Consider the following 23,789-nt stretch of genomic DNA (forward strand, 5'->3'; position numbering starts at 1 on the left):
CCACATTAAATACATACATATCAAAATTGTGGGGTTTGTGTCATTCAGCAGTTTTAAACATTAATCCAGTCAATATATTAATAATTTTCTTCCACATATCTGCCTTCAAATCTTGTATGAAAATCTCCCTTTCTACACAAACTTTACAGAAACACACCTACAATCTACAATGTAATGATAAAGTCCACAGAGTAGCAGACTGCATTTTAAATAAAAGAATTTCTGAACACTGTGGCCCTACTTTCTCTATAAAACAAAATTTATACATGTTTGTAAGAATGTGTTTTACTAAGATCTTGGGGAAGCTTCCCAGGTTTTCTGCAGAGGATAACACGTCTTTTCCTGGGGAGTGATAGGGGGCGAGGGGTGATGGTGGGGAGTTTACTTTTAGCAACCTGTTTCCATATTAATATATTTTACCAGTGAAAAAGACCATCCCTATCCAAAGATTCACACAGGCTATAATTCATTACATTTCTCTCTCATATCTCCAGTTTGTTTTTCCTTCTGTATCTTTTAAATCTGAAATTAACCTCTCATATGTTAATAACTCTAAAAGAATATACTAAACGATCCATTTCTCACTGACCCAGAAAACCCCATGCACCACACACACACTTTATGTGCACACAGGGGCCCACGTAGCCACTGCCAGACAGCCCCACTGACACCTGTGCAGTAGTCCAACCACTACACTCAGAGTGTCTTCCTCCCGATGTCTGTGAGGGCAGGACTCCCTCTAGGACTTGACCTGCCCACAAGTTTTCTGGGTTAGATTCAAGGAATTATTCTTTTAGACTGCTTTTCATGTTCAAAATGAAATACTTTCAGGATTTTTGCTGGAAATAATCCCAAACTTACTGATCAATCTGAGGAAGATTCAGCCTTTTTTCAATATTGATCCTTTCTTCTTGCCAAGTCACGCAGCATACAGGACCCTAGTTCCCTGACCAGGTGTCAAACCTGGGCTCCACCAGTGGAAATGCCAAGCCCTAACCACTAGACAACCTGGAAATTCCCTCAGTACTGGTTCTTCAGGCACACATTACATTCATTTTTTATTCAATAAATACACGAGTGCCTGGCACGTTAAAGTTTATTGCTAGACGCTTTCTGTATTTATTACGGCCGTATCACGTGGTCTGCAGGTCAGGGACGGACCTGCACCATAGCACTGAAAGCCCGGAATCTGTCCACTAGGCCACCAGGGAACTCCCCCAGATGCTTCACTATATTCTTTGATGCTGTTATGAACGGCATACTGCAAACACATTTCCCAAGGGGTCAATACTAAAATATGAGCTATATTAAAACACTGATATATGAGAGTCCTATTTTGTAATTCATCAGCTTTCACCTTCATTGATTCTTCAATTTATCGGTTGACATCTGAACCTTCCAGAGTTTTTACAAACTGTATTCAAAAAAATAACTTCTTTCTTCCTTTCTCTGACATCCATGCCCTCAGGGACCACGTGGCCTGATGAGAGACACAGACAGCAACTCCTGCAAATAAATTCCTAGATACATATGAAGCCGTTCTGAGAACAGGCCGCCCACAGGCCCTACTCTGGGTGTAGAGTCACGTCTCACCACATCTCAACCTCGGCCCAGAGGCAGCACGGTGCTTCAAGGCTGGGGGCGACCCAACTGTGTCATTCAGGTAAATGACATTTTAAAGGCAAAAGTAAACTATTCCTGGCTTGCCAATACAAATATTTTTCTGGCCTATATGTGGTAAATTTCTAGTCTTACCCCCAAATTCTATTTAATCACAGTGCATCTCACTGCACTGCTGGACTGTATTGGTTCACATATTCCAAGGGACTTTCCATCCATGTTTATAAGTGGGTTTTTCATTTTCTTTTTTATGTGTGAACCCTCTATTGCTTCACAAAATAAAGTGAGAACTTGAATGTTTTCTGTGTCCCAGCAGCAAAGGCTGTGTCCCTGTCCACAAAGCCACAAGGAAAGAGCACCCTGCCAGTATCTCTGAGCCCCCTGAGTGCTGGCCACGGCTTCCCCCACCTCCCTTCTGTGCAAGACCATGAGCGCTGACATCACAGGGCCAATGGCACACACAGCCGCAGGTGCCACAGCAGGGACTCTTTCCAAACCCTGTGGCACATGTTTAGGGACTGCGGGCGCTTTGAGAAGTCCTGAGTCCCAGGTCCTATCCAGAGGTGGGAGGGCAGCACCGGGCAGCAGGTTTCAAGGATGTTAAGAGTCGTCTCAACATGCAACAAGCTGAGATGATCACTGGACCCGATGCGACATTTTTTCAAATTCTATAACTGTTTCAAATTCACAATCATGCACTGACCTGGTCTACGTCACATGCCAGTCGAAGCAGCACAGGAAATGTATGCTTATAGAGCTGGTACATGGGTGGGGGGCCCTGGCCACCGTCAGGCATCTGAGTGGCTTTTCCCAGCATAAACATAACCATGCTGTGCAGAAGTTCACAGGCTGCAACCTGAAACAGGCCAGGGGTCCAACAAAGGTCAAGAGTATTTTGAAATGCTACAGAACGCAGCCCTTTTAAAAAGGAAAACCTGTGCAGCAGAAAAGTATCCCACCCATATATGAACTAACGTTAAGCAACACTTCCTGTTATGTAAGATTAACGCTTCTGTTCACTCTGCTCTGGAGCCAAGAGCTGAGAACAGAGACGTAAAAGATCCAGGCACTGGGACTAACACACTCATAAGAGACACAGTCCCACGGCGCCGTATCACAGAACACTGCTCCATTTGTGAGCATGCTTTAACTGTTACTTCCTGAAAATCTATTTTTAATGAACAAAATGTGGAAATGTACAAATTAACAGAAAACCTTGAGATCATCTGTTTTGAATCTCCCAAGTTGAACAGAGAATTGAGCACAGACTAAAAAATCCCTTCTCAACCCCCTGTGCCCTGAGTTCTCTAGGATGAAGAATTCTAGTGCATTAATATTTTATCATCTATTCAGACTCTTTAGGTTTAATTTCCATTTTCCAAGGATACCGACTTCTGATAACTGAGCAGTTTTCCATCACTAAGCTAGAGAAAACACAAAGCCCATGAAACACAACACATCTCTCCTAAGGAGCACATGGCTGACCACGGCGAGTGATAAGTGAGTACCTTGGTGTGTCTGTCACCCGCCGAGAGCGCCAGCTCTGTGACACGCGGCAGGAACAGATCCAGGTGAATGACGGGCTTCATGTCCACAAAGGGCACTGCAAAGTTGAGCCTCCTCTCTCGGTCCCAAGCCATACAGCCCCTGGCCCGCTCCTCGGGGGATGCCGCTGTAGGGGAGATGCCGGTCAGCCCCTCCTCCCCTCACTGGGACGGCCCTGGCCCACCCCCTCCTGCTCTGTTCATCACACACACGCAGCAGCAACATCAGAAACCACCACACACTGCTTCTAATCTGACTGAAAGATTATTTTTAAACAAGTCCAATAGTCTGGAATGTTTAATTTTCAATTTGTTACTCTTCTGTGAAAAAATGATAAACGAACAATACTTTCATTAAATAATTCCTCTTTATAACATGTATTTTTCTAATATACGTTCTAACCGCTGAAATGCCAAAATCACCATACATTTAGGATGAAATTTTAAAGCTAAAAATACAAATTTACTCATCAAAAAACACTAATTCTGATCAAAAACAATCTAAAAACATCCAAACATTAAGAATATTAGTATTCAAATAGATAACTCTGAATTCCTGACACGATGTTTAACATAAAGGCCTATCCAGCTAGACTCTGCTTAAAAAATGAACAAATGCCAGACCCTGAAGATAGGAACCCACAGGCTTCAGGGCATGGCGGAAGCATTCACTCCATTAGACAAAATACAGTTCTTCAAAATCTTACTTGAAAGACATAAATGACACACGGGAGCAAGTATCAGAAGACACTATGACCTGTGTGCATTCAGCTGAGGGGGCCGCATGTCTCAGGGGTTGAGTTACTTTCAGGAAACGTCACCTGTTAGCAGGTTTTTGTTGATCTGTCCCCCGAGACGGCCAAGTACTTGCACTACTCGAACCCGTGTTTCTTCTAAGGACAGTGCTTCATTCTGCAAATGTGACAACGAGAAACAAACTTGAGCTCAAAGAAAGACCGTCTCTACCGCTGATGCCCTCAATGTCTCCTTATAATCCTCCATGGCACTGCCGTCATTTTACTGCAAAATCATTAAAAGAAGCCACAATTCTTCCACTTTTGCAGCCAATGTCCATTTTCTAGGTCAGCAGTTCCTGTTTTGGGAGTCCTTATACCCTTAAAAAGTACTGAGGATTCCCACAGAGCTTCTGTTACTGTGGGTCATATTTACCAGTATTTATCTTGTTAAAACTTAGCTTCCCTAGTGGCTCAGACAGTAAAGAATCTGCCTGCAATGAGGGAGACCCAAGTTCAATCCCTGGGTCGGGAAGACCCCCTGGTAGAGGGCATGGCAACCCACTCCAGTATTCTTGCCTAGAAAATCCCCTGGACAGAGCAGCCTGCCGGGCTACAGTCCATGGGGTTGCAAAAAGTCAGCATGACTGATCAACTAACACTTTTACTTTTCACTATTTAAATACTTATCATTTTATTTAAAAACACTGAACCCATGACATGTTAACAAATGACATACTTTTAGGAAAACTAAGGATATATTCCAAATAAACAACCTCAGGCAAGTGGTGCTGTTCACACTTTGTGTCTGTGACAGACTTCTGGGCTGTGACTAGAAAAGGGAGGAGGACTTCATAGTTTTTCTAGGAAACTGGAGTTTGCTTTGATACTACTCCAAAACTGAAGCAGTAGTTTCTTAAAGGATAGTTACAATATGGAGTGTGAGCCCACATCAGGGAAGTTTATGCAGTCTATTACAGTACAATCTGCTGGCTTTATCTTACACTCGGTTTAGGAACACAATGTACTGCTCATCTGGAGATAATGGTTCACTGGCAACGAAGATTCTCAGATGTGCTCCTGAAGTGACAGGCCCACTCTCTATTCCAGAGAAAACGTCAGCCAGACACTGAGCAGCCAGGAGCCCGTGGCCATGCTTCCAGTAACAGTGGTGCTCACAGGGGAGGCGGCTGCTCAATGCTCCCTGAGGACAACTGCCAGCGCCTCCTGCCCCAGCACACGAGATGGTACACCATGTGTGCTCAAGGTCGAGGCTTCGTGAAGCTTAAAGGAATAGCACCACCCATCACTGCACAGTGCAAACAATCACAAGTGAAAACAGTTCTGGCCTCACACTCTGGGACCCCTGGGCCCTATGCCTGTAAAGAAACGTGCAAAACTAGAGATATTCTCAAGAAACTTTATCTTCCTTTACCTAAATGTGATAAAATAATTTAAAGCCATTAGACACCACTTCTAGTTTCCTTCAAATCTCCCAATCAAAAGCTGTCAAGAGAGTAGCCTCCACTTGCCACAAGTAGAGAAAAGCCTTTGCAGCAACAAAGACCCAGCACAGCGAAAAATAAGTAAAAATTAAAAAAGGAAATAAATGCATTTCTGATCCTATAACAAAAACTGTCAAAAATAATGAGATCAGAGGAAACTTCCTGAAAGCTTGCAATACCAGTTCTAGATATTAAGTTGCTGCTGCAAAGTCACTCCAGTCGTGTCCGACTCTGTGTGACCCCATAGACGGCAGCCCACCAGGCTCCCCCATCCCTGGGATTCTCCAGGCAAGAACACTGGAATGGGTTACCATGTCCTTCTCCAATGCATGAAAGTGAAGAGTGAAAGTGAAGTCGTGTCCGACTCTTAGCGACCCCATGGACTGCAGCCTACCAGGCTCCTCCATCCGTGGGATTTTCCAGGCAAGAGTGCTGGAGTGGGGTGCCATTGCCTTCTCTGAGATGTTAAGTTACACTAACTCAATTTTCTCTATTTACATCATGTTTATCTCTTACATTATGTGCCACATCTAAAAAAAACTGGTCTTAAGAAATTATCACTGGGAAAAAAACATAAAAACTGCCATGGACTAAACTCGACAAAATGACCTATTTCAGATTTAATCAGTAAATGAGGCAATCTTATATATCAATATCCATGTGGCAACTGCTTATTTGAAACAAAAAAAACAAAATCAAGACAATAACATGGTTTACATTTTTATCACTAAATATATACTGAAATTATTTTCATACTGTACACAAACTTATATGTAACAATGATATTTTAAATGAAGATTTTTACTACTCATGAGCATCAGAATCTGATCTCTCCACTATTTAAGGTAAAGAAAATATAAGGGTCTCTTACAGATGAAATGTTCTTTGTCCGTTTCAGATGCTTTAACACGTCTTTAGTAAATCCTTTCTGGACAGCCCGAGAAAGTGCAGACACTTCCCAGTTACTCCGGGTCTCATCTGTCAAGGGTAAACAGAAGTCAATTTTAAACAGCACTCATTTGTTTAGTTAATAAACACTAGGGGAAAGACACTAGATACCATACAGAGACATTAAAATCCTAATTTAAAGTATGATTAAAAATGAAATTTCTAGAACAAAAATAATAATAGTGGTTGTCTCAGTTTTAAACACCATTACCAATTAAAAGAAACAGTTTCTTGGAGGGACTTCCCTGGTGGTTCAGTGGCTAGGATTCTGCACTCCCAATGCAGTACTAAACCAGTCATATTTGAAAAACCAATAAAAATCAGGTGAAATTAGGTCAAAATAACTTTACTATTGGATTTTCTTACAGTTTTAATCCCTGTTTGATTTATTAAATAAGGTTTTCTTTGCAAGACAATAAACTAGAATTTATAAGAAGTTCAAGATGTTTAAGAATTCTTCCCCTTGAAGATTTTATAAATTTTGCTAGGATATACATGAGTAAGTAACCTATAAGTAGTTTTAATACCTCAGTTATACTTATGTCCAATTATACTGAAATGAATTGGAAAGATTGCAAAAATACCAAGCAAATGCATTTTGAATGCATAATATGTAGAAACCAACACATGTATTACATTACCATTTTAAGATACACATCAAAACTCTTACCTGATAAGGCTGAAGTTTTCAGATATCCATCAAGGCTAGGCAGAATATCCTTATAATAGGGTTGAATTACACGTTTGCAGATATAAACTGACCATTCTTCCAGGGCATTCAGGCCGGCTTCTGCCAGTGGGGCATAGCTCAGGCCCAGTTTAAAAGCCATCTGTACATGAGAACAAATGAGATAATGAACACCAGAAATTTAGTACTGAGAGAGGGCTTCTTAAATGACAAGCCTTCCCTCTGTCGGAACCAGGTGGGCTGGTGAGAAGGGGCACTAAAGCCCCCTCAGGAAGGCAGGGGTTGGGGATGGGGGTTCTGACATGTGAGTGCTGCTGTGACTGCCACGTTTCTCAGGAACCACGACCCCCATGAGTGATGTGCCCACCTGCAACGCGGGGACGTAGGCTCTGACGTCAAGTGCAATGATGTCATGTGGCAGGGATAGGACAAAGGTCAAACAGGAGGCCAGGAGTTCATCTTTGTACTGCTTCATCTTAACTGACACCTCAGCAGGAAAGACAAGGTTAGTGCTATGCACCTGAACAGAGCGTTCAGTTCCACCATCGACTACGAAACATCTGATTTGCAAATACGAAAAACGATCAAGTGGCCTTTGACACGACCATGTTCATTTAAAAATTAAGTACTTATCTCCAGCAAAAGTTTGTGTTGAGTACTTAGTTCCCATCATGTGGAAAAGCTAAAGAATCTATGGACCCTGAGTCATCATCACTAAAATTATTGTGAGAAACCTCAGGGGACTTCAGAAGCACAGTGACTTTCTCTGCCAGTGTTTTCAACCCCTCCACCCCCACGTGGATTAAGCAACCCATTTCATCTTTAAATAATATATGGTAAGACTGGATAAAGCTTTTGAAAGTTACCTCTTTACCAAATTTTGAAAACAAAGCAAAGCAGGAATGCTTCTCTGGATCCTCAGGAGACGGTTTCTGACTCTTTGGACCTACGCCCTGTCAGATAAAACAGGCAATGAGCTCAGGGAATGATAACCAGGTAGTCCCATGTTCTAATCTGGTGGTTCCCACTGGTCCTTGTGAGGGGACCCATTCTCATTCTGCTGAGGCCTCATGCAGAGAGGAAGACACTTCAGGCAGAGGCCCATGAGAAAGCACGTGTGAGCCAGGAGGGGGACCACTGGCCAGGAGTCAGGGGCTCAAGTCCACTCCCCGTGCCGGTCATCTGATGTGCACGCCTGAGCTGAGACAGCTGCTCACAACTAGAGCCCCTGGACACTGACGTGGCACTCTCCATCCTTAGGAGCTACCAGATCCCCGGGCAGCCGTGCCCAGAGGCTCTGAGGACTTGAGTCTGGAAAGGGTGCCAGTGATGCTGCAGGTGGGTCCTGGCGCCGTGCACACATCAGAACCTCTGTAGAGCTCACAGCACCAGCCAGAGCTCGCCAGTCAGATCGGAAAATGGGGAAAACATTCCCCATTAAACTTTTAAATGGTGTCATACAACTGCCACTCACATCAGTTTTTCAAAATACAAATAACAAAAGTAGCAGACTTTAAAACTGCAATATGCTGTACAATACCATATTTGAGAATGTATTTATACACACCAATGCAATCTAAAATACACAGGAATATTCAATGTCCCTCAAAAAACACTTACCTCAAAATACTTTATCTTCTTGGCATTTCTCACAGCAAGAGAAAGCAGTTTGTAGAAACCACTAATGAGTGGCAACCGTGTAGACTGCAGAATTAACTGATATGAGAAGGAGTGTACCCACGGCCCAAAAAATTCTACATGTTTCTCAGGAAGAATCTCCCTGTAAAAACAAATGTAAAGCTTAACACAGAAATCCTCATCATATACTTTTACTCCTCTTTGAAATTCTAAGTGACATAATCAAAACAAAATCATCTGTGACTCCATATACTCCTTATACCCCATTTTCGGGTGTATCTGTACTCTTTAGTTTCTTTGCTGTGCTGTGTTCTGTGCCGTCGCTCACTCATGTCCAATTCTTTGCAACCCCATCGACTGTAGCCTGTCAGGCTCCTCTGTCCATGGGACTCTCCAGGCAAGAATACTGGAGTAGGTTGCCATTTTCTTCCCAGGGGATCTTCCCAACCCAGGGATTCAACCCGTGTCTCCCGCATAGACAGACAGATTCTTTACTGTCTGAGTCACCAGGGAAACACCCTTATTGTCCTTACCTGAGGATCTTTTAAATACAATTAAAAAAAAAAAATTCAACAGCTATTAGATCTATTTTAAAATTTCATATAAGCTGTTTTAGATTTTAAGTCCTACTATTTCATTTCTTGTACTACATAAGTGGTTCTCCTATGTCATAGCCAACAATTGATAGTATCTACTCTTAAGTATACAGAACTTTATGAATACCTGCAGAACTCCACCAGGTTGATGAAAGCGGAGAAGTCTTTGGGTTTCGCAGGATGCAGGTTAGCAGCTGGATCTGAGGTCGGGATCACCCAAATGCCAGCAGCTTTGTTTTCATCCTTAAAAATCAGTTGCACCAAAAACACGGTACCGTTCAGTCATTCAACAAATGACTCAGCAAGTGACCCACAGACATGGGTGAGGCTTTGAGCAAGGAATGCAACAGTGAGGAGGCAGAGATGGGCCCAAAGCTCACAGTCAGATAAAAATGACAGAACCCTCAGAACCTGCTACACGGGAGGCCACAAGGGATGCAATAAGTAGGAATAAAAGTGAAAACACAGAAAGATCTGGGGGCGGGGCGGGGCACAACTTCTCACAGGCGCCACAGTGCCCAGACAGAGGCAGAATCTCAAAGCACAGACAGTTATCAGTAGTGACAAGATTTCAAAATGAGAGACAGAGGACCAGTGGCTACTGTTAGGTAAAACATAAATATAAACACGTTAAATTTGTGTTTCAGACCCAGGTGGAAATGTCAAACAGGCAGGAAGGAGGGCAAGGCTGGAGACCAGGCATGTCCTGGGAAACACCAGCAGAGACAACGGTGACCCGGCGGTGGGGTGTAGAGAAGCAGGGACACAGAGACTAAGACAGGTGCTCTGCACGCAGACATGTGGCCGACCATCTCAGGGAGTGAGCACGTCTGCTCATGAAATTACTTTAGACGTGAATGAATAAAAAGCCTGAAGAGTGACAGGCCACTCCTCAATGGCCCCGACAACCAGAGCAAAAACTTGGCCCTGACGAGTGCAGCCAAGGCCAGGGCTCTGCCCCTGTAGGACCCCTGACTACACGGCCTCAGCCGTGGAAGCCAACATGCAAACTTGATTCCAGGAACCACTGGACTCAGAAACAAACCACCTTAGATGACAGTCTCACTACCTGACTGTCCTGTCTCCTCAGAGGGACAGCAGCTCCAAGCTAGCAACCTCATGCCCAGTCTGATCTTTAAGCCCAGCCAGAAAAACGGTGCAGAAACGTGGGAGGCATGGCCTTTCCTGCCCTCCCTTCTACTGTCTCCAGAGCCTGGAGTCCCCCTGGCTATAAATCAGAGGAGCACCAGGGTGCCCAGACCCTCTGCAAAAACCAACCTCTACACAAAATAAGACTAGTCTCTACTGTTGCTAAGAGTCCTAATCCTCCCAACAACTTTTTCCAAAAAATTGCTTTAACTTATTAAACATATAAATTACTTCTTGAACAATCTGATACAGAATATATTCTGCACACTGGGCAATTCAAATATCAAAAGAAAAGTATCAATGACACGTATTAATGCTGATAAACCAATTTCCTGCCATCCTCTACAAATGTAAGATTTGCTCCTGAATACTGCAGCATGCAGATAGAGCTGGTACAAAAATGATGCAGAATTGCTACTGACAACATCGTCTAACCTCTTGTTCCCCAACATTCTGCTTTTCCAGCGTAAGATCCAGCTTTTCAACAATCTTCAAAACTGATTTTACAAATTCATCATATAGCAAACGATTCAGACTTTGAAGGGAGGAATTCACAAAGACAAATGCTTCATCTGCTAAGAGAGAATCCTGAAAGTAAAGAAAATAAATTTCAAAATGCTGCACAAAACAGTGTCAGTACGAGTATTAAATCAGCATTATGACACATAAAGACGTACTTGGGTAATTAGGTTTTATGGAAACACTTGTGTAAACTAGAGCAGACTTACCTCTAAGTTTCCAAGCTGTAAAATACAGACATCTTTCTAATTATTAGGAAAAAACCATTTCAGTCTGACATGACTTAAACAGTCACGTAACACACATAAACAGTAGTGAGTGAGAAGGTTTAGGCCAACCTCGTCCAAGTATTTATTCTATTAATGCATATGTGTGTGTGTGTGTGTGTGTGAGAAAGAGAGAGAGAGAGAGAGATGCCTCCTTGGTGGCTCAGTGGTAAAGAATCAGCCTACCAATGCAGGGGATGTCAGAGATGTGGTTTCAATCCCTGGGTTGGGAAGATCCCCTGGAGGAGGGCATGGCAACCCACTCCAGTGTTCTTGCCTGGAGAATCCCATGGACAGAGGAACCTGGTAGGTTACACTCCATGGAGTTGCAAAGAGCTGGACACGACTGAGGGACTGAGAATATACACAAGCAGTGCGTGCATACACACATCTACGCACTATATACACACGTTCTGTATATCTATATGCAAATGCACATGCATGTGCGTGTACACACGTGCACTTGTGAACACACATGTACTCACGTACACATGCATAGATAGGTATGTATGATATACATCTATCCTCAGAAAGGACTGAAAAGCTCTATGGTCTATTATTTCTTTCAAAGTGAAACATTCTACCATTCCAAAAACACAGACCAGTTACGCTGTTGTCACTCAAAACAGTCTACGGATATACCTAATATCACATATAAGAAAAAACATTTTAGTAATACTACTATACTACTTTACTAATACCTTAATAAGAAAAACTCCTGAGGTTGCACAGGACAGGAACCATCTACTGACAAAAACTGCTTTTCCTAGAATACCCAGGCTCTGTCAGGTACTATGTGAAATGGTGACCAACCTGGCTTGGAGCAGATACTGCAGAAACACCTGCCAGCAACACAGGAAGCAGCAGGGGTGGTTCTGATGTTGACAGAACTGTGCACCCGTCTCCATCCCATCACATCACCCTTAACAAATACAGAGAGCACAGCTCTCCCACCATGGTAACACTGCCACATTTCTGATACCTTGTACGCAGTTTCTTAAGCTAAAATGAGGACTTGGCTACAACTACTCATTAGTTTCAAATGAGTTCTATGACTTTGCTCCTCTAATTTGATTTTTTCCCAAGTCTCACTTTATCCTTATTTGCATTACTTGAAGTACTTAAAAAAAAAAAAAAACTGACTGAAAGTAAAACAGGCTTCTGAAATAATTAAGCCTCCAGTGTGAGCTACAGGCACTGTAGGGGAGCCAAAGCGCTTCTGTGGCTTTCAGCTGCAGTGTTTACCATCGTCTGGTCACAGCTCAGCAGGCTCCTGAACAGGTCCACATAGTCTCTGCAGGTGGGCACTCTCCACTTGCCGGTCCTGATGTCCCCCAACACTCCGGGGTCCTCAGACTCGGGCTCAGCTCCCTGGCAGGAAAACAGACAGCCAGCCACGCTGAGGAGGGACGGAGAAGAGCAGCACTGCTGTGCCTCCCGACGTGCATTCCCGGAGCGAAGGGAGCCCCCGGCTGAAGCATGCAGCTTGGTTGACGAAGACAGCACGTTATGAAAGCACAATAAAAAAGCTGGGAAAAAGTCACCATTCTCTAGGACCAAAGTAGTGATACACGAACTAAGCTTCAAAACAATACCCAATAATTCACCTCCTCACACAGATCTCTCATCTCATCCTATTTTCTCTAACTGAAGTAAACTTAAGACAAGCCTCCCATTATATACTAAATATTTGGTCCTAGAGTTTCAAGGGGAAAACATCCTTTTGTAAAAATGTAGGTACAGTAATAAGGTTATGTTTAAGGATGTCTCATACCCAAAAGTTTATTTATCTGAAAAAATAGGTATTATATCCTACACTTCTCAAAATCTAAGGCATTGCTAATAACAGAAAGGCCAATTTTTTTTTCCCCAAAAGAATTACCAATCATTGCAAGTAATTCACACATTTGTCTGCAATTTCAAACACCTGAATATAATATTAACATTGCATTTGGGAAAGCAGCTATCACATACTATAGAAAGTAATGGTAATTCGTTTAAGTGACAATCATCCTACTGGACAACTTCATTAAAAAAAAAATCTTTCAGGCAATCAAAAAGGCCACTTTTGTATATTTACAGACTAAAAGTTCCAGCAACATCTCTAACTTGCAGGGTGACAAAAGACTAATTTTCAAAGTATAGATTCAGAATTTACCTTTTGAAGGATCACTGGCTTAGAACATATTCTGATTAAACTTTGATGCACTAAAAAAAGAAAATAAAAACAAAAATGAAAAATTACACTGAAAAATACTAAACTCTCAACAAACTGACAGCCATTTGAATATACAGTACCTCTTGGTTTTTTCTCTAAGTTTGCTAACACCTTTAATTTTTTTTTCTTTTTTTTAATGTTTAGTTTCAAATTTTAGACTATTAAGATTCAAAAGGAAAAGATAAAGAAATTCAAAAAACTAGAGAAAAAAAGATTTTGGTTCACCAAAATATTAGCAGTTCTACAAGAGGCTTCAAAAGACAAAAAAGAATTTGGCAACTGGATGTTCTTTATCTCAAACAGCACGGTAAGATTCTTCATGCATCATCTCAGGAGTAAGCTCCAAACTCACCCACAGCACCAATGCAACTCCAGAGGATGGGCCCCTTCTCCGCCAGGGCCAGGAACAATCGCACAATGGCCCTGCAGCACACCAGCTGCATCTTGGGGCTGTACTGGGGGAAACTGTCCATCTGCAGGACCACGAGGTGTTCCAGGACTGGAGAGTGCACCTCAGGAACCTGCGGGGATGAGAGCACATGCGGGTCGGGGCTGGGACAACAGGCACAGCAGACACAGAGGGGCAGAATCCATGAAGAAGCAGCTTGTTACCTAGGGGACTAATTCCTCGCTGGGACTGCCTGAACACAGTGGAGTAAAACTGTCTGCATGACATGTCACCTACGATTCTATCTCAAGCAGCAATCCTAATCTTTTAGAAATATGAAAAGAGTAACAGATAGCTTTTCTGCTTTGGAAACAAATCATCAAGTTTCATGACAAAAACTATACCAAAAAATTGTACAAGGTATTAGCTAAAGAGGTCACCTTGGTCATACTGGTGCCTGAACTGACTGTATGTAACTCCCACTGCATCAAACCAGCTGAAGACCTGGGCTAATCTCGCCAAGCCCATGTTCGGCGGGCCACCCCCGCACTCACGGCGTCGAGGTGCAGCAGGACGCTCGCCACGGACTGCAGGAAGCTGGGCAGCTGGTACACGTGGTCCTCGGCAGCGTCCGCCTCCGTGAGGAACAGCTGCCGGCACCGCTGGATGAGCTCCACGAACATCAAGTCCACGTCGCGGGCATTCACCGCCTTGCATGGCTGGAGGGAGGCAAAACCAGTCTCCATCAGCCTCATCCACCTCAGGGTGATGGCACCTAAGGCATCTTGTTAGGCCATGTTATTATAACGGAATGTTAACAAGCTTCTCAGTGGAGAAGAAATACAGATATAGAATGCACTGTACATCGGAAAGATGCTTTCCGAAAAACCTGTAAATACATTCTAAACAGTTACTAACACAAAAAACACCTACTGATTGTCACCTGTGTTTCTGGCAGGGGCAGACAGCAGACAATTGGGTGCCATCCCTGCAGAGGCACGATGCCCAGAGGAGGGACAGGCCCAATCCCCCCAGAGCACAGCAGCGGCACCCACAGCCACACCCTCCTAACTCGGAGACAGTCCAGCCACGTGTCCCAAAGGCTCCTCAGACGCCAGCCCCAGTCCCGCCTTCTCACGGGCCTGGACCAGCGCCTGATCCGCATCCTCTCCCTTGTTCCACCATACTCTGTCTACACCAGCTCATTACAGTGAACAGGTTCCCGCTGCCAGATCTCAGGGTCTGAGGATACAAAGTCCGTGCTCTCGGTCACCTCTGAGCCTCCTCACACACATTTCCTCTGCCTTAAGTTCGTATAAACGAGCCACGGAAACATGTGGAGATGAAGACTTTAAGGGGAAAGGAGTGTTGGGAAGAAGCAAATGAGGAGGCATCAGGATGGAAGACTGAGCAGAGGGCTGAAGGAGACTCTCCATCCCAACAACAGGGGAGTAGCCCTGATGGGGATCTGTACAGAGAAACAGCAGGAGATGTAATCCGCCAGTGGGAGCCATCGACCCCTCCAGGAGGATGCAGCCATGCCGACTCCCAGCATCCCCAGCAGACCTCACCCGGGCTCAGGGGCTCATCAGTGATGGGTGGCCAGATGTGGCCAGGAGAACATGGTGTTCCTCGTCTCCAGGCTGCAGCCATGTCTCGGTTCTGTCTATTGCTGGCTGAACCCTTACATGAGTCCCCTAACTCCTCTGGCCTCAGTTTCCTCATCTGTAAAGTGGAATAATATTCCTAAAAGCTTATAGGAGAGTTATGAATATTTGAGATAATACATAGGAAGCACTGAAAAAACCCATTAACAACAAAACAAACAAGAACAATATTTTCAAAAGTGTGAGATGCTATTCAAAATATACTAAAGTATATTCCTTTAAACATTCAAATGAAAGTAAAAGGGGTCAATAAGTGAGACATACCCCTGCGAAGAGCCCATATCCGCGGATGGCAATGGACAGGTCCTTGCTGTTGGCGTCCGCGTTCCTGATGATGCTGTAGAACTGCTCCATGAAGAAGCGCAGCGGGCCCCTGTGCGCCTCGGCATTGCGCGCCACCAACAAGGAAACCTGCATCACACAACGCTCACTTTAGAGGCATCCATCCAAACGTGAAAAGGCTGGAACAGCCGAGTGGGACAACATCAGTGTGCTACTACAGGTCCACAGCAGCTATTACTTGTAAAGAACCATCTGTTCAATCCACTTAGTCTCCATCAGGTTCAGAAAAGCCACTTCCTTAAGTAAGCCTTTATTACACGTGATGCATTCTTCCTAGAGAAAGGGACTGAGAGAGAAACCAGGTAGACACAGGAAGACACGCACAAAACACAGGCTCCGGACTAAAGCTCCCTGATGAAGCAGAAAGCTTCCTTAGACTCATCTTTGACTCAAGGTGACATAGAGCTGGGCAGGCCCAGCAGCTGGCGAGCTCAGAGTCACCCACAGACAGGACCCCCAGGAGGGAACACAGAGAGGGTTCAGAACTAACAACCAGGGGAAGAAAAAAAAAAGGTGTCTCATTTCTCAAAACAATAAGCTACAATAATTACGTGAGCCAAAGCAAGTACTCTGAGAAGCAAGCAGATGATGATGCACCATAGACAGTGACACCTGCCAGAACTCGAGACCAGCAAGGGCATCAGGAAGCTCTCGCAACCTGCCCATGACCGTCTGAGACAAGGATGGGAAGAAGCCAGACAATCACCAAAGGGAGAAGGAAGACATGCATCCACATTGCCGACCTGCAGCCCGCGCCCAGACCCTTACGAAGGCCCCAGGTCTCAGCACTCGGAGAGGGCAGGCCGCCTGCAGGCTCCCTGCACCCACACCCAACCTAGATGGAAACACCCTGGGGCAGGAGGGCTCGCCTCAGCCGAGAAGCCACAGAGACACAAACATCCAGTCTAACAGGACAGCAGACCCCGCCACCCTCTCCCTCCCCTCGCTGCTCCCACCCTGACCCAGCCACTGCCTCCAGGGAGCCCTGACCTCCAGCCCTCCCTACTCCCAGCCCTCCTTCACTCCTTCCTACTCCCATCCTGACCCAGGCACCACCCCTAGGGAGCCCTGACCGCCAGCCTTCCCTCCGTCCCACCTCCTCACTCTCTTGTCTGCCCTTGGCTCTGAGGACCTGATCAGACTTGATGTCTTTCAAGCTTTCTTTCTTCCAAACCTGCTGCCACTCCTGTGGCGGAGGGATAACCAACTTTCCTCTTTAAGTACTACAGAAGCTAATGGACCAACTTGTATTTTTTTTTTTTCAGATGTTCATGCACAAGACTGGAATTTATGTCTTTGCATAGAAAGAGTTTTACATAGTACCTGTTTCAGAAAAGACTCCAGAGCTGAGTGTGCACCTTTCTTCAATTCCACATTCATGTGGCTGCACCACTTCGACAGGACTTCAAATAAAGAAGCGTAGTTGTCCAGAAGGCAGGTGCTAAACTGAGATGCGTGCAGGGTGAATAAGGACAGGCCAGCTGCAAACACAGAACACACCGTATTTAAAACAGGATGACAAAGGGGAGGACAAAGAACTTAGGAAGCTTCAGCCACACATCAAACCAAAACTGTGCTCACGAAGCCCCCAAATCCTTACTTCAGGGGCCCGGGGTCCCCTCACACCTGATGCCTTCATCCTCTATTTGAATCAAGAGACCCACAATCCGGCTAGTGACCCCCAAAACAAAGGTCAGAAATAGGATCAGGGTTTATTTAGATAAAGACAGAATCAAAAGATCTGGATTGCTCTAAAGTAGTTTCTTCTGAAATGGTGCCATCTTAGTGCGACCATCTCAAACAGCACCAAAAGCTGCCATCAGTGACCACATGGGAGCATCACAGGGGTCCCAGCGCCACCTTCACTCACAGTTTAAGCAAACGCTCACTCAGACACCAACCTAATAACCTCCTTAAACGCAGAATCTTACCCAGAGGCACGGCGTATCTCTTCAGATCAATCTATTAAAAAAAAAAAAAAAAAACTACCATCAATGTTTGACAATCACAAGGCTCAGTTGTGAAAGAATTAGAATACTAAATCCTACCTGAGGACGGATTGCCTTTAACGCAAAATCAAAAATCTCTCTTGAAGTCTGAGGATCTGAGGAAAGACAGAAAGCAGCCGCTGTCACAGATCATAAGGTGTGTCTGGCAAAGCTCATGAGACTCACGACCCACCGGTCTGCTGGAGACAGTAGGACCTCTTCCTCCATTAATGAACGTGCTAGTACCCAGTACTACTGCCTGGAGTCACATAATCACAGCATGCCCCAAAACCTGAATTTTAGCCTAAGACCAAGGCTGAAGTCCCAGTCCTGCACTGGTTACATTAGTTTCCTGTCACCACTGTAATCAATTCTCACCAACTTTGTGCCTTAAAACAACACAAACTTACTACCACCCAGTTCTAGAGGTGAGCAATCTGGAACCAACATCACAGACACAAGCAGAAAACCCCGAGAATGACCCGAAGACAGCAGGACGGACCTTCCACAAGTGGAGACAGAAAGAGTGGCTCCTGGAGGAGGGCGGCGCTGTCAGGCCATCCCCAGCACTGGGGGCCCAGGGTCTGGACTCCACCTCAGCTCCCCAGCTGGAGACCCTGCACCCAGAAGACAAGGTGCAGGGTCTGACTCTCCATCTAAGTCAGCGGCACCACCCACCCCACCCAGCTTCATCTGCAGACCCGACACAGCTGGTGTTCCTCCAAGCTGCACCCCCAGCAGCCCTTTATGCGGGCCCTTGGCCAGCACCAGGACCCCTCCAAAGTGACCCCTGCCTTGCCAACACCTCAGCCAGCACCAGCATCCCCCAAAGTGGCTCCCTCCGCCAGGCTGCCCCCACACGCCAGAGCACCAGCCACAGCAGTAACCAGGCCTTAGAAACCGCAGCACAGTGGCCCCCGGGCCAGGTTGGTTCACCCACCACAGGGGATGCTCCTGGAGCGCCCAGCTCCAGGGCAGTCCAGGGGAGGCGGACAGCTGCACTCCTGGACCCCACAGGACACCTTCTACACAAAGACCAAGAAACATAACTGAGCTACCAAACACAGAGAATTAGGCAGGATGAGGGGCCAAAGGTCATGTTACAAGAAAGAAGAAGACAAAATCTCAAAAAAAGAACTTAGCAAAACAGAGGTTAGTTAACTTCCCAGAAAAAAATTTCAAAGTAATGGTCATAAAAATGTTCAATGAACTCAGGAGAAGAATAGAAGAACTGAAGTAAAAACTTCAACAAAGAACTAAAAATCATATGGCCATCTCAATAGATTAAGAAAAAAGTTTCTGACAAAACTGACACCCATTTATGATAACAACTTTTAATGAAGTGGGTAAAAAAGGAATGTACTTCAAAACAGTAAAGGTCATAATGACAAACCCAGGGCCAACGTCATACTCAATGGTGAAAAGCTGAAAGCATTTCTTCCAAGATCAGGAACAACACAAGGATGACCACTCTCATTACTTTTATTCAACATAGTATTGGAAGTCCTAGTGAGAGCAATCAGACAAAAAATAAAGGGAATCCAAAGTGGAAAGGAAGAAGTAAAATTGTCACTATTTGCAGATGACACACTATATATAGAAAATCCTAAAGACTGCACCAAAAAACAATTAGAATAAATGAATTCAGTAAAGTTGCAGAGTATAAAATTAATATACAGAAATCTATAATGTTACTATACATTAATAATAAACTATCATGAAGAAAAACTGAATAAACAATCCTATTCATAGTTGCATCTAAAAGAATAAAATACTTTGGAATAAATTAAACCAAGAAGGTAAAAGATCTATACCCTGAAGACTCCAAGACATTAATGAAAGAAACTGAAGACAATACATACAAATATACATATAAAAATACATACAAATATACATACGTATATGCACATATACAATATACATACATGTGTTGTGCAATACACACAAATATACATATGTGTATTGTGCAATACATACAAATATACATACGTATGCATACATACGTATATTGTGCTCACAGGTAGAGAGAACTAATTTTGATAAAATGTCCACACTCCTCAAAGCAGTTGACAAATTTAATGCAATCCCTATCAAAGTATCCATGGCATTTTTCACAGAACTGTAACAGTTAAGCAAATTATTTGAATGAAAACACAAACGACTCTAAATAGTCAAAATAGTCTGAGCAAGAAGAGCAAAGCTGGAGGCATCGTGTGCCCTGATTTCAAACTGCACTACAGTAATCAAAAGAACTGGGACAAAAGAACAGAAACATACATCAAAGAAACAGAATAGGAAGCCCAGAAAAAAACCAACACACATATAGTTAATTAATCTATGACAAAGGAGGCAAGAATATACAATGGAGAAAAGATAGCCTCTTCAACAAATAGTGGTGGGAAAACTGGACAGCTACATGCAAAAGAATGAAACTTGACCCTTTTCTTACACCACATACAAAAATAAACTCAATGGATTAAAGACCTAAACCTAAATCTGAAACCACAAAACTAGAGGAAACATACACTGTACTCTTTGACATGAGTCTTAGCAGTACTGTTTTTGCTGTGTTACCTCATGCATGCATGCGTGCTCAGTCATGTCTGACTCTTCTGCAAGCCCATGACCTGTAGCCTGCCAGGCTCCCCCGTCCCTGGGATTCTCCAGGCAAGAACACTGGAGTGGGTTGCCATTTCTACTCCAGGGGATCTTCCCAACCCAGGGATCGAACCTGCATCTCTTGCATTTCCTACATGGGCAGGCAGGTTCTTTATCACTGGCGCCACCTGGAGTTACCTCACTGCTGCTGCTGCTGCTAAGTTGCATCAGTCGTGTCGGACTCTGTGCAACCCCACAGACGGCAGCCCACCAGGCTTACCCGTCACGGGATTCTCCAGGCAAGAACACTGGAGTGGGTTGCCATTTCCTTCTCCAATGCATGAAAGTGAAAAGTGAAAGTGAAGTTGCTCGGTCGTGTCCGACTCTTAGTGACCCCATGGACTGCAGCCTACCAGGCTCCTCCGTCCATGGATTTTCCAGGCAAGAGTACTGGAGTGGGGTGCCATTGCCTTCTCTGGTTACCTCACTAGAGGATGATAAAAGCAGAAACATGCAGGATTACGTCAAGCTAAAAGGCTTTTGCATGGTGAAGAAAACCAGCAACAAAACAGAAAAGCAGGCTGCTGAATGAGAGAAGATATTTGTAAATGATAGGTCTAATAAAGGATTAACATCCAAAGAACACACTGAACTTAACAACTCAATATAAAAAAAAACAAACAACCCAGTTAAAAAAAAAAAAAGAGCAGACTGTGACAATACAGAGATGCAGGATGGGGTGAGAAGCGGGAAGTAAGTTCAAGAGGAAGAGGACGTATGCACACAGAGGCTGATTCATGCTGATATTTGACAGAAACCAACATAGTATTGTAAAGCAATAATCTTCCAATCAGACACAAATAAATTTAAAACAGAAAAAATATAAAAATAAAGAATGAGAAGAGGATCTGAATAGACATTTTTCCAAAAACACACAGATGGCCAACAGGCATAAGATGCTCAACATCACTAACCAGGGGAATGCAAATCAAAACCACAAGATCTCACCTCACACCTGTCAGAATGGCTGTCATCAAAAAGACAACAAATAAAGAGTATTGATGAGGAGGTGGAGAAAAGGGAACCTCATGCACTGCTGATGGGAATGAAAACTGGTGCAGCCACTGCGGAAAACTGAGCGGAGGTTCCTCAGAAAACTACAGTTAGCACATGATCCAGCATTCTACTTCTGGCTACTGATCCAAAGAAAACGGAAACAGTAGTTAGAAAAGATATACACACTCCAGTATTCATAGCAGCATTATTGACAATGGCCAAAACATGGAAGCAACCATTAAGTGCCCACAGACAGAAGAACGGATAAAGAAAATGTGGTGAATGTGCAGGTATACGTTATTTGTAGGAATACTATTCAGCTGCAGAAAGAATGAGGTCTTGTCATCTGCTGCTACACAAATGGACCTAGAGGGCATTATGCTAAGCGGACGCAGTCACAGAAAGACACATAACACGTGACCTCACCTAAAAGCGGAACCTAAAAGAACAAAGAAACACAGAAAACAGATACGGAGAGCAAACTGCTTGTTGCCAGAGGGAAGCGAGCGGGGAGCATGAGAGACCCAGGTGCAGATCAGGACGTGACACCCAGTTTGGGGAGTACAGTCAGCACTGTCCTAACAGCTCTGGTGACAGACACTATGAGACTTGTCGTGGTCATTTCCTAAGGTGCTTCATCGTCAGATCACTAGGCTGTATACCTGAAGTAACACAATACTGGACTGCAACTACGCTTCAGTTAAAAAATAAAATAGGGAACTTCCTGGCTTAGAACATGGTGCATTCACCAACAGGGTCCAAGTTTGATTCCTGGTCAGGGAACTAAGATCCCACAAGCTGCCAAGAACGGCCAGAAAAATGAATAAATCATTAAAATAAGACAAAGTAAGGAGTCACCTGGGTGTGCTCCTCTCTAGAGGCTTGAGGGCTGCCTTCAGTTTCTAGAAGTTGCTCACCCTCCTTGCCTTGGGGCCCCAGTTCCATCCTCATAGCTAGCTTCTCCCGTCACAGCACCCTGACCCTGACCCTCGTTCACAGTCAAGTGTCCCTGTGATCACACTGGGTTCACCTGGACAGCCTCGTCTCAACGTCCCATTCACATCTGATTCCCCTCTGACTCAGACCTAACAGTCGAGGGGCTGGGATCAGCATGGCACATCTGTGGAAGCCATTATTCTGTCCACCTTGGTCCAGTGTTCTAATCCAGGAAACAAACATATTATCACCTGCTTTAGTGAGTTGTCACAGGAATTTCCCTTGCAACACGAACAGGATAATCCTTAGCACATAGTTAATGAGCAATAAGTACTATTAATTTTCTTGTTCACCGAATGTCAATTAACACGCCAAGCAAAGACAAACAGAAATAAGCAACGTCACCTGCCACCGAGGTCCAGTGACAAAATAGACAGTCTAGGAGATGAAAAACATGTCGCAGAAAGTGCTGTAACACAGAGGACTACAGAAGCCCAAGAAAGCGGCTCACACAAGGAAGCACAGAGGCTTCAGAAAACAGGAGATCCCTGAGCAGGGAGCTGAGAGGGCGGGATGCTCCATGGACAGGGAGCCGGAGAGAGACACCAAGGAGCGGAAGAAGGAGCAGCTGGGCCAGCTTCTCTACTCAGAGGCAGCAAAGACTGGGAACACCCGGTTGAAACGTTAGAAACTGCTGCTTCCTCAGGTTGAAATGATCAGATCTGGCAATTTCTTAAGTTGCAATTCAATAAAAGCAAACACATGCAGGAGGTAGAAAAATCTGACAATTATCTGAACAAAAATGGTAAGCAACAGCAAGCAAGTTCTTCTTTTAAAGAATTTTCTGTAATTTAAAAGTTTGATTTGTCCTTTAAAAACAAATGAATTCATTATAATGCTCTCATAGCTAGATTATCCTCTAAGCTTAAATTTGAGATACTATAGAAGAACACTACTGACTAATACGATTTTCTTTGTAACTAACAGAGTTTAAAACCAACAGGCAAGGATCTGCAGCACAAGAATTACAAAATGCTAATGAAAGAAATCAAAGAGGACCCAACTCAACTAAATGAAGAGGTGCACTGTGCTCATGGGCTGGAAAACTCAACATGGTTAAGGCATCAACTCTCCTCCAACTGATCCACAGGTTTAGCACAAAGACCACAAATATCCAAGCAAGACTTCATCGACACAGACCAATTCGTTCTAAGATTTACATGGAAAGACACAGACCTTATAATACCCAAATGATTTTTAAAGAATAAAATGTGAGAACTACACTGGACATTTAAAGCTTACTGTATAATTATATCATACAGACAGTGTGGTGTGGGCAGGGGAACAGAGAACCAGGATCCACCCCCACAAGTGATGAGCCAATCAGCT

At 44.1% G+C, this 23,789-nt stretch overlaps 1 protein-coding gene across 1 annotated transcript in view; it reads right to left on the reverse strand.

Moving 5' to 3' along the window:
* PRKDC (protein kinase, DNA-activated, catalytic subunit) overlaps window positions 1-23,789 on the reverse strand; it is a 128,015-nt gene that overhangs the window by 98,523 nt on the left and 5,703 nt on the right. The window contains exons 8-25 of the mRNA XM_040261177.1: window positions 17,871-17,926; window positions 17,754-17,784; window positions 17,146-17,303; window positions 15,745-15,891; window positions 14,368-14,532; window positions 13,778-13,946; window positions 13,366-13,415; window positions 12,453-12,578; window positions 10,858-11,010; window positions 9,401-9,516; window positions 8,660-8,819; window positions 7,906-7,992; window positions 7,407-7,526; window positions 7,022-7,181; window positions 6,275-6,381; window positions 3,986-4,076; window positions 3,129-3,292; window positions 2,324-2,476 (exon numbers count right to left, since the gene is read on the reverse strand). Of these exons, the coding sequence (XP_040117111.1) occupies window positions 2,324-2,476; window positions 3,129-3,292; window positions 3,986-4,076; window positions 6,275-6,381; window positions 7,022-7,181; window positions 7,407-7,526; window positions 7,906-7,992; window positions 8,660-8,819; window positions 9,401-9,516; window positions 10,858-11,010; window positions 12,453-12,578; window positions 13,366-13,415; window positions 13,778-13,946; window positions 14,368-14,532; window positions 15,745-15,891; window positions 17,146-17,303; window positions 17,754-17,784; window positions 17,871-17,926 (2,213 nt within the window). The remainder of the gene's footprint in view (window positions 1-2,323; window positions 2,477-3,128; window positions 3,293-3,985; window positions 4,077-6,274; window positions 6,382-7,021; window positions 7,182-7,406; window positions 7,527-7,905; window positions 7,993-8,659; window positions 8,820-9,400; window positions 9,517-10,857; window positions 11,011-12,452; window positions 12,579-13,365; window positions 13,416-13,777; window positions 13,947-14,367; window positions 14,533-15,744; window positions 15,892-17,145; window positions 17,304-17,753; window positions 17,785-17,870; window positions 17,927-23,789) is intronic.

The sequence above is a fragment of the Oryx dammah genome, unplaced genomic scaffold, assembly GCF_014754425.2.
Source record: "Oryx dammah isolate SB20612 unplaced genomic scaffold, SCBI_Odam_1.1 HiC_scaffold_19, whole genome shotgun sequence".
Taxonomy (NCBI): domain Eukaryota; kingdom Metazoa; phylum Chordata; class Mammalia; order Artiodactyla; family Bovidae; genus Oryx; species Oryx dammah.